The sequence below is a fragment of the Brassica napus genome, chromosome A9 (genome assembly GCF_020379485.1).
Source record: "Brassica napus cultivar Da-Ae chromosome A9, Da-Ae, whole genome shotgun sequence".
NCBI classification, from domain to species: Eukaryota; Viridiplantae; Streptophyta; class Magnoliopsida; order Brassicales; family Brassicaceae; genus Brassica; species Brassica napus.
The window spans coordinates 11,587,320-11,598,783 of NC_063442.1; the positions used below are offsets into that span (position 1 = coordinate 11,587,320).

Consider the following 11,464-nt stretch of genomic DNA (forward strand, 5'->3'; position numbering starts at 1 on the left):
ATATCATTGTTGTTTTATTTTGTTGTTTGTGTCTATATTTTCTTAATATTTTTTTTATATTTAAATATAGGGGTGAATTGTTGTATATTATGTTTCAAAATTCGTTGAGTGCTTTGTGGGTTTAATGTTTCTTTGTTATGATTGTGATGCATGGGCTCATGCTAGTTAGTGTGGACGTGTGTGTTGTGGAATTCTAAGTTACGATGTTAACTTGCATTGCATTGCAAGGAATTATTATATGATTACGGTTGAAGGTTTAATTATTACAGTCCAAGTTTGAGTGTGTATGACCAAATTTTGTTTGATAACCAAGTTAAGATCCGTGTATATTAAATAAAAGTACTGGAAACATTAAAAGTTTAACAGAATAGGGATAATTATAAAAGAAATTCAGAAATTTAAAACTTGGCACGTAAACGGATCTTCGTGCTTGGTTGAATGGTATGGTCAGGTTATCATCTTCAAGAACATCTCCATCTGCTTGTAGTAACAACAATCAGTGCTTGGATCTTTACCACTTTCTCCTCTAGGCTCCTGTAAGCAGGTGACACGGAAAAATTGCTTAAGGCAGAAGAGGTAGAAGACAACAATGATTGTTTCTCTTTGCTTTGAGTAATGCCAATGTTTTGGGATTTGTATGGCTCTGTTTCCTCGGATGTGTCTTCCAGTGTTTTAAGCTCAGTACCAACATCTTCAACCTTTGCATCCTCCGATGCTTTTGATGAAGATTCTGACTGAAAGGTTTTATTGACTCCCCGCCACTTTATGTATCATGTCAGATAAAAGCTGCCAAGAAAGTCACCTTCTGCTCCTCGATCATCACCTGCTCCTGCTGTTCAAGGAGAATAAGTTTTACATCTTCAAAGATGGTGAAAATATAATTAGAATCTCAATGAATGTTACTAAAGTATTCAGATCCAGGCATCTGACTGAAGAGCTTAAACATCAAATGTTTAAAGCATACTACCATAGAAAACTCACTAGGAAGTTGATAAGTGTCCCAGATCTCCAGTATTACAAGGCATCAAGTTCGTAAGCTCTAGCAGCAGCCTCTTCATCATATGCTCCTGCCAAGTGTATAAGTAACGGTTAAATCCAATCTGATACCAACTATTTTCGGTTACACAAAAAAAATACAATGAATACCTTCAAAGCTTATAGCTTACCTAGATGAAGCTGATGCGGCGAAATTTGCATCAACGATGAAAACATTTAAGGAAAACAAAGAAAATAGATCAGCTTTGTCGGATGTGGAGAGAAATGTTGGTCGGATGTGAAAAAAAAGAAAGATAAACCTTGTTTTTCCTTCTTGTTCTGGTTTTAGTTCCATGTACTTTTATCTTCTCTCAAAGGTGAGCTTCACAATGGCATGTCCATTTATTTGTACATACAAAAATTCAAGAAACAATACACATCAGCATCTCCTACTGCTATGTAAGATAGTACATTCAATTCTTGTCTCAATGAGACATGGTCGGCAACGAAATAATTGGCAGAGCAATCAATGATTCCAGATGACTCAGCATCTCTGAATCGAACAATCACATCACCAATCATAAGTTCAATTTCTCTAATGTCAGATTACACAATATGAAATTCAAAATCGAATCACTCCATCCTCATCCGGATCATAAACAACATTGTTTTAAGAACCTTTGGATGGGGTTCTTCACAAAAGTAGTAGACCCCATAACTATATACACACATATAACATATACATACACACATATGCATTTTAAGAACTTCAATGGGTAGAACCCCCATTGGAGGTGCTCTAATTTGTCTAGATATTTTAAATGAAACGATGCGTATAGGTGATAAGGACACGTGTCGACCTCTGGAAACACTATTTGATGACGGACAAAGGCTTCTTTATAATAATAGATATATAAGATATATTTGGCTATCTGCCTCTGTATAAGTATATATTTTATCATCAAATGTCAATAAAATAATTCATATATTTTATATTGTCAATAAGACATGCCTCTTTGTATCATTCGTTCGCATATGCAACTGGTTGAGGGTGTTTCTCTCAATGAGACTAATAGCAACATCTTGCGCAACAACATAGGGCCTTCGAATGGTGACCATTAAACCGCAAAATCTCTCTCTATATATATATATATATATATATATATATATATGTTATTATTACTATTAGAATCGCAGTGCAGTTGTTCTGCATGTTATCATTTTGATCCATAATGATTAACTAATTTGCACTATTTACAGACTCAATCGAGTCTTGATTAAATTTTTTATGTTGATGTAAAAAAAAAAACAAGAATTTAGTTTCAATTGGCAACTATAGTCTACAGAATCTCATGGAGATGTGAATCCGTATATTCTAATTTAAGACAATACTTTTAGTAGAGATTATAATGAACTTTAATTAAACTCATTAGATCCCCAAACCATACAACATCATAAAATACTTTAAACACAACAATACATTGATGATCACAAGATTTAACAAAAGAAAAATAAAAGAAAATTGACAATAGATAAAGAAAGAAAGAAAGAAAGAAAACATAAATATAACAGAATAAAAGAGACTGGTTTATGAATATTCTCTCAAGTCAGTCTCCCTGTCCTTTAACTTCAACCCCACCATTGATGCACAGCAACACCTTCATCTCTAAGTTTGCCATATAGAGCCAAACACTCCCAATAAGCCCTACCACTCTTACTCTGCATCTTCCTTCCCCTTAGCGCTAAACCCTTTGGCTTGCACTCCAAGAAAAGCTCATCCACCATTTTTATCGACTTGTTCCTCATCATCTCCTCCACCACTTCGGCCTCTGCCTTCATTACCACGTATTCCTCATCCTTCACATTCTCTTTCAGCCACTCCGTTATCCCCATATTTTCAGACTCTATGCTCATCTCATCGTTGACTGTCTGAATCTTGTACATCTCAAACCTCAGCTTCCTTGTTGGGTAATTTTTAACAAACCATTCTGTTCCGCTGCTTCCTTTTCCATCACCCACATCGATAAATACCCGCCTCGAGTAGCTCTCTAGGTCCAAACTATCTCCCATAAGGTCCGGGAGGTACCTTGTCCGTTTCAAGTAGGTTCTTGATTTCCTTGAAGCTGCTCTTGGTGGTTCAAGGAGAACATCCTCTAGCTTACTCAAAGCTTTTTTCTTGGCCTCCTCATCTGTGATAGTGAGGAGCTTTCTCCCAGTGGCGCCTATGCTCTGTTTTTGCTCTGTTTTTCTCATCGCCATCACCGTGTAGTCGGAGCTCCTCATGTAGACTATTTCGTAGTTTAAATGTTTTAAGAAATGTGTAGGAAGATCATGATGGTTGAGTTGGACGGTGAGGATACCGCCAACTTTGAGAGTCCTGTCTAGAAACTCAACTGAGTCAATGTGACGAGAATGTGAAAAGGCAAAATCAAAGGTCTCGCTTGGGACCATTCTCTTCATCTCCTCATCGCTTGCAGATACAACAAGCACCTCGGTTTCGATGACTGTTTGAGAGTATGAAGTACCAGTGACCTCACCATCTCCTTCGCTAAGGAGGAGTACTTTATCTCCAAGTTTAAAGAGTCCTTCCTTCTCTAAGTCATTAAGAAGCGAAGGCAATAGCCTGTGGTGGTCGGGTTCAACCGATTTAGATGCAGCGGTTGCATCAGTTTCATGCTTAAGCAGACTCAACCAAGTAAATGACAGAAACAACAAAGCCAAAAGGGTTGATCTCATAAAGAGACTCAAGAATTCAGAGCGAGAAGCCTTGGGGGAAGAATCCTCAGAGCCAATAGCATAGCTCGAACCGTCTTTCTTTTTCAAGAGGTAGTGAAAATGCTTTTGACACACTGAGTGAATGTTTTGGACAGTAACAAACACCATTTTTTTTATGCTTTTGCTATGTCTTAAAAGCTGAGAGACAAAGGGGAGCGTGCCCAAAAGTGAAGTTGATAGCTAATAGGAAAAAGAGAAGAGAAGAGAAAGCTAAAAGAGAATCAAAAGGAATTATAAGAATAAAAGAAAAAGAAGAAAAGAGAGAGAGAGAGAAGAGCTGGTTAGAGAAAGGCGAGACTAGCGGTTGCAGAACCTAGCGGCTGTATGATTCCCACCGGTAAGAGAAACGCGGCTACTCTTCAAATTAGACCAAAGGGACATCAACTGCCTCATTCTCTCTATCGCCATTGCGGTTATACCTCTTTCTTACTCTCAATCTGCTATTTCATCATTAAGACACACACAAATATATGTTTTTTTTTTTGGTTAAATATAAATTTATGTCTGGTTTTCAATGAATCCTCAGATGTTGCTTTACATTCTTTTAAGATAAACTCAAGAAAGCAACATATGGGATGAAAAAGAGATAGAGAGCAGAAAAAAGGTTTTTGTTGAATTGATCTCTGTGAGTTCTTGAGGCCTAAGTTTTTTTTGTTCCGCAAGAAGTGAGAGAGAGTTAGATTGAAAATATAAAGGGGTTTTCTGTTTTGTTTAAGCCTTTGTTTACGCCATGCCTCTATCTATTTTAAGATAATTTCCTCTAAATTGATCATGGGTTAAAAACTTGTTTTGCAAGTAACCTCACCACCCTCCTTTATTAGGATGTCCACATCAGTACTAACTCATTCCAGTTCTTAGCTGTTTTGACTCTGTTATAGGGGGTATAAGGTGAGCGTGGATAGTGTATCTGTTTTGACTATGTTTATTGGCTGAGCGTGACTTTTCTTATACAAAATTATCTTTACGTAAAACCATATGAACAACCTCATACAGCCCCAAATGTGCATACGGAATCGAACCGACAGATAGTTCTAACCAAAACCGATAAGTCTTCCTTAACACCAAAAATGTGCAAGTGTAATCACATATCGACTTACAAAAAAAAACTTTATGAATGTCATGAATTATATGGTAATTGAATGAGTCACATTAGAACATTCAAGACGGTTCTCATTAACAGCCTGAGCCTACCCACCCCAGTTCTTTTTCAATAATCGTCTAACCAGTAGCTCTTTGGCACAACCCTAAACTACACCAAACTCAAAGAGTCAAAGGTTTTGGCTGCCTATAGTTTCCTTGGTTAAGACCATACTCGCCAAAAAAACTCCAAAAACCTTTCTGCTCTCCTTGTATTTTTTTCTAGGATACTCCTTCCCTCAAACTCCAAAACCTTTCTGCTCCTTGTGTTTTTTCTAGGATACTCCTCAACTCAAACTCCAAGTCAATTACGGAATTTTGTTTTGCAGAGCTTTACATGAGTTCATATGAAGCAAAGATATAACTTTTCATCATAAGTTTCGTATTATGTTTGAATCATACCACGAAAAATCAAAGTCTACCTCACCTTTATGGAGTGACGTGAGATTGATAAACAAAAGTAGGCATAGGCGTTCGGGTACCCGTTCGGGTTCGGATCGGGTTTTTCGAATTTCGGTTCCATTTTGTAACACCTCCTAGGTCTCATTCTAGTAAATTTACAAGTACGGATCAGATTCGGGTTATATCAGATCAGTTCAGATATATCCAAAGTAAAATCGGAAATTTAAAAGTAAAACATAAGAAATATATCTTTCTTTGTATATAATGAAGTATTTAAGGTATTTATTTAAATTTTCAATACTTATTGTTAGATATCATATCTAAATAAATATAAAATTGAACATTTGAAATACATATTTATGTTTCAAATATTTATATTATATATTAATTTGGACATTCGGACCGGTTTTTTCGGACATCTTTTCGGATTTTCGGGTTTTTCAGGTTTTCGGGTTATCCGTTCGGGTTCGGTTAATAACACTTCGGGTTCGGATATTTTTCATAACACCCTATAAGATCCATTGAGGTATTTTAAAATTTTCGGATCGGGTACGGATCGGGTTTTTCGGTTCGGATTCGGTTCGGATTTCGGTTTTTGGATTTTATGCCCAGCCCTAAACAAAAGTGTTTCTTTAACGCTTGAAATTTTTTCCCAATATAAAAACCGGTTTAGCTCAGCCACTTCAAAGCTCAAATGAAAACACCGACTGATGCGGGTTTATTTGATCGTGGGCTTCCCAAATTGACAAACACTATGCAAATTGCAAACCAAAGGCATATCCGGTTTGATGTTCGTTCCAATTTTTAAATTATTGATTAATCATTTGTATTTGAATCACAAAACCGCGAGAATGAAAACATCGGGGTTAAAAGTAAATATGATAAAAGTACTTGGGAGGATTTTTAAATAACGAAAATAAAGGGAAAAGGCCTGAGATAAAAGGGCCGAAAGAGAAAAAAAAAAAAAAAAGGGCCGAGGTCAAAAAAGAGAAAGCCTTTGGTTTCCTTATTCCAGAACTAAAATTGCTCTTCCTCGAGAGTCAATTGATACTTCTCCATCATCAACGATAAGAGACAGATAGGCAACAGAGTTTCATTACAGATTCCACCACCCCCAACGACCTTCTTGTACGGACCAAACCCCTCCCCAATCATCATTCTCAACTTCTTCGATTCGGATCCATTTTCTCAATCCTCGATTTCTCCGACTGGTTAGTTTTCTTTTATTTTTTTTTGTTTGAAATAGAATCGATTATCGGTAAATGGAAGACGAATCTACATCATTTCTGGGTTTCGCTTACTTTTTTTTATGGATTCTCGATTCTTTTGTCTTTGATTGATTGTTTGACTGCTGGAAAATGATTTTTTTTTAATTGATTTAGATAACTAAGAGAGCTTGTAATCACTTTGACGAGTCTGAAAACAAAGTGTGTGTGTTAATCTAGCGTAATGAGACAGCCACTTGATGAGCTGGTCTGAATGCGTCTCTGCTATTTCGATGTGCTGTAAATGTCACCTTTTTATTTCCCCAAAAAAAAAAAGAAATTTTGTGGAGAATTCATTAAACATAAGTTTTAAGATTTTCTGCATTGATCTAATAGTAACAAAAACATATAGATATATATATATATATATATATATATATATATATATATATTGGTACCATTCAGATCTGATTTAAGAAAGCTTTGTGGTTATGGGTGTTGTTAGGCAGAGCAATGGCTAGCTCCAAGGGAACACAGAGTGTGAAAGACTTGATGCACCCAGGCAAAAACGCTTTGCTCCCTCCAAAGATTCCGTTTCCTACCGTTTCAGCACCATACTCAGAGTATATCCCGCTTGGTTCAAGGCACCACGGTCACAAACTTAATGATGAGAAACCGCACCACCACCACCACCATCAGCGGACTTCCTCCGAGAGCGATTTGGTAGAAGAGCCTCCCTTCTGGCTAGATGATCTTCTCAATGAGCCAGAGAGTCCTGTTCGCAAATGCGGTCATCGGCGTTCGTCCAGTGACTCTTACGCTTACCTAGACATGGCTAATGCGAAAAACATTAGCTTGACTCTCCAAAACGATTTCAGCTATAGGAACACAGGTTCCTCCTCTCAAAGAGGGGTTCATGAGCTTGATTGGAACCAAAATGCTCAGGGCGCTGCGTTCTACTCTGATTCTAATTTTCTAAATCAGACGAATCGACAGAGGGATTCTTTGGTGGCAGCATCTGGTCCTCGTCCTTCTTGGCAACCTTTCACTCGAGAGAGTGTTGGTGGCAAACACATGGGATCATCATCATATATGCCTCAAGAAGCACCGGAGACAAAGAACTACGCCAAAACTCTTTCCCATGACGCTAAAAAGTTCTCTCCTGAGCAAAAACACTCCAATGCTCAGCCTGTGACTTGTGATGCTGACAATACAAGACGTGCCAAACAGTATGTCATCTCTTTACTCCTTGATTGGTCTTATTGATAATTGTCTATATTTCCCATTATCATAACATGGTTTATTTATTGTTGCTTGCTGTAGGCAATTTGCACAACGATCACGGGTCCGTAAGCTCCAGTACATATCTGAACTAGAAAGGACTGTACAAGCATTGCAGGTAATGCTTTTAAAATAAATTCGAGAATAAACAATTTTGGAGAGCACTAAAGTATGTTTTCGTTGGTAAAAACTATAGGCAGAAGGCTCAAAAGTTTCAGCTGATCTTGATTTTCTCAATCAGCGGAATCTTATTCTGAGTATGGAAAATAAAGCTCTTAAGCAGCGTCTAGAAAGTATAGCTCAGGAGAAGCTGATCAAACAAAGTAAGTTTCTCTAATCCGATGCATGAGTTTTTGAAGTGTTATCTAGTTAATCAACTCATGAGTTATTTATTCTCCAGTGGAACAGGAGCTGTTGGAGAAGGAAATTGGAAGACTACGAGCTCTGTATCAGCAGCAGCAACAACAACAAACTCAACAACCACAAGCAAGTCACAAACGTGCCAGTAGCAAAGATCTCGACTCTCAGTTCTCGAGTCTTTCCTTAAACAGCAAGGATTCCAACTCTAGCCGCGACTCTGTATCAGTGACGAGTCAATTTCACTTTTAGTCAATGAATCTCTCTCTACCACCAACTGGTTCATTAGATCTTTAAGGGCCTGGCGTTTCAACAAGAGCAGGTCAATCACTTTTTCCGTTTCCTGTATTATTTCCAGCACTTGCTTGAGGTGGGTTTAGTTGGAAGATCAAGACACCTCGACTTCATTTATCTGGTGATTGTTGTAGCGACTTGTGCTGTGGGACGAATGTATCGGAACCCTGACAATAGTAGTAACACTGATATGTGGAGTTGTACTATGATATATCTACTGCCTGTTTGTTTGTTTGTATTTTTTGTTACTGGTAAAATGGTGCATCCCCTTCGAGTGAATGCTTCATGTAAAGTTGATGACATTCTCTGTTGTAAGGTCTTTCAAGTGTCGAGTCGAGATATTTTATTGCTTCAGAATTTGCCTTGGTACTTGTATCTTCATTTATATGCTTTTTCACTATTCTGTCTAGAATTTTAGAAAAAGGTGGATTTTACATTGAACCAAAATGTGGATTTTACAAAATTGTCTTCATTTGTTTTTTTCTTTAAAATATTTAAAATTCAATCTGTTATTTTATTATTAGTATATGTATTTTATCGTATGCAATGCTTTGATAAAATTATAATACCATATAAGCTAAATTTTCGTTATATAAATGAAATAGTATTTCTTCTTGAAAATAGAGACTCAAATATATCATTTATCTCTAACTTTTATTACATTTTTTTCAAAATTTTCATATGTCTATATTTAATTTCATAAGTGACTTGTGCTTTATTAATAAAAAGATGATATTATCATATTTTATAATAGTTTTAAGTTTTCAATCTTGCTATGGGGCACTATGCACAAATCTCTTTACAAAAACTACATGAAGAATTTAAAACAGCTCTTTGTTGTTCGAAGAGACTCTTCACTTCAATCGGTATTTTCCACAAAAATAAACATGAGATAACAATATAAGTTTTTATTTAATAAATACAGTTAGTTATATTTTAAATTTATACTTATTAGAATGTAAATATTTTTTTATAATTTTATATATTATGAATCTAGTATATATTTTAAAGTTTCTATTAATTTATAGTTTTTATTACTGTTTGTTATTTTATTTGGTTAAATCAGGTACCATCAAATACAAGAACACACATGTTTCAATTTTTATATTACAAACAAATACATACATATAATCATTTTAATTTTAAATTTTTCTAATATAAATTGTTTTATAAGATTTTTGGTCTAGTATTCATCATTATTTTTCATTTAAATTTATTATCAGTATATTTTATTTATAATTAATTATTTCTTTCTTAGTAAACTTTCACTAAAAATTAAAAAAATGTATCTACTTATTTTATATTTTAAAAATAGCTCAATAAAATATTGATTTATTATAACATATATATATATATATGAGACTATATAGGATATTTCTATTGATATAATTTTTAATTATAAAATTAAAACATATATTTTAGATATAAATATTGTAAGAATATATACCTTAAATAGCGAGTCCAATAAATTTTATTTTAAAAATATCAATAAATTTTTTAAAAATATTATTATTTAAAAATAAATTTATAAACAAAAATTTATAAAAGATATTTGGGTCCAAAGAGTTATTCATTCACTGAAATAATTATATAACACGAAATTAAATATTTTGACTCACTTTATTTATCTATTAAATTATAGATTGTGTTTATTTTCAAAAAAAATATATATATATTTTTATGAAACTCTTAAATTTTTGTTACTGTTTAAGAATCAGTTATAAATCGATAAAATACAATCCTAAATAACTAAATCCAAATTTTTCTTAGATCTTAAATACACTTAAATACATTTCTTTGTAAGTTATGATGCAAATAAACTAAAAGAAGTTATGGGATAAAATAATTGTTTGATCAAGTTAGATTTTGTTTAAATATTCGTTTAATATTTATGTATTTTAAGTTATTGTTAAATAGTAAACTCAAGCAAACTATACACATACTTATGATTTTAAAAAAACATAAGTATGTGTATATAGAAATCTGGAACTTTTTTGAACTTTAAAATTTGAAACTTTATTAAACAGAAAAAAATAATAAAACATTTTGACCAAAAAAAAAATAATAATAAAACATTAATTTTATATACATATGATGTAATACACGAAGCAACAATTTTAAGTGCATTTGTAATTTATTTCCAACGATATTTACCTAATAAAACAAATTGATGATGTTTACCTAATTTAAATAAAACAAAAGGTATCGGATACCCATTTAATAAATTAACACGAAAAATATCAAAGGAAAAGGTGAATGATACGGAGGTAGATTGGAATGAGCTGTCCCCACCTGCAAAGAAACGCACGCTTCACTGTCTAAAAGATGCTCATCTGTTCTCTCACTTTGACAAATCCATTAAACATTTGTGTTTGTATCTCTTTCTCTCTCTGGGTCCCTCTACTTCCATAGACATATAATATGTCACATATTACATACATGTATTCGACTTCAACCCAATTTTCTTTTTCTTTTTTTCATGTTAGAAACTTAGAATGCATGTAGTTGTTGTACGGACTATATAATTATAGGAATTGAATAATTTAAATTCGTATTTTTGTTGTAAAGTTTTTGGAAAGACACCATACGATTGAATATGAATTATTATATTTCGTTTTCAACAAATATAATCAATTGAAAATGGTTCGAAAACTCAAACCATAAGTACATAACGAATATATATCATATTTTTTCCAATATGTACTACTAGGTGGTTTGTCCGCATATGCGGGCATAATTTTCTTTTGAACATGTATTGGTTATATTTTATTAATTTGAAAATAATCATAATAAATTATTAGTATGTTCTTAAAATTTTTAAAAACATCAAATTTTTATATATGGTAAAAAATTTCATACAAAATATATATGCTTATTATTGTGTTGAAATTTTAAAAGCACTCGCCTATTTGAAATATTTTAGAAAATATATGTATACAAATTTTTTTGATTGATTAATATGTAATTGTAAAAAAAAATTATATCTTAATTATTAAATTTTATAATTAAAAATATTATTTTCAGATAATAACACAATA

General features: G+C 33.6%; 2 protein-coding genes across 3 annotated transcripts; one reads left to right on the top strand and one right to left on the bottom strand.

Annotated features, from left to right (window-relative positions):
* Positions 1–2,387: 2,387 nt before the first annotated feature.
* On the bottom strand, positions 2,388–4,422 carry LOC111212897. Its single transcript, XM_022714527.2, has one exon. The coding sequence runs from the start codon at positions 3,856–3,858 to the stop codon at positions 2,605–2,607; it is 1,254 nt and encodes a 417-aa protein (XP_022570248.2). The 5' UTR covers positions 3,859–4,422; the 3' UTR covers positions 2,388–2,604.
* Positions 4,423–6,256: 1,834 nt separating this feature from the next.
* Positions 6,257–8,826, top strand: LOC111212901 (uncharacterized protein At4g06598-like). 2 transcript variants are annotated; one of them, XM_048739912.1, is made up of 5 exons: positions 6,257–6,500; positions 7,000–7,723; positions 7,818–7,893; positions 7,972–8,098; positions 8,176–8,826. In XM_048739912.1, exons 2-5 carry the CDS (start codon positions 7,008–7,010, stop codon positions 8,382–8,384), a joined length of 1,128 nt encoding a protein of 375 aa, XP_048595869.1. In that variant the 5' UTR covers positions 6,257–6,500; positions 7,000–7,007; the 3' UTR covers positions 8,385–8,826. The 2 variants fall into 2 exon arrangements, with proteins under 2 accessions (XP_048595869.1, XP_048595870.1); XM_048739913.1 differs by having other exon boundaries at positions 8,184–8,826.
* The last annotated feature ends 2,638 nt before the right edge of the window (positions 8,827–11,464 follow it).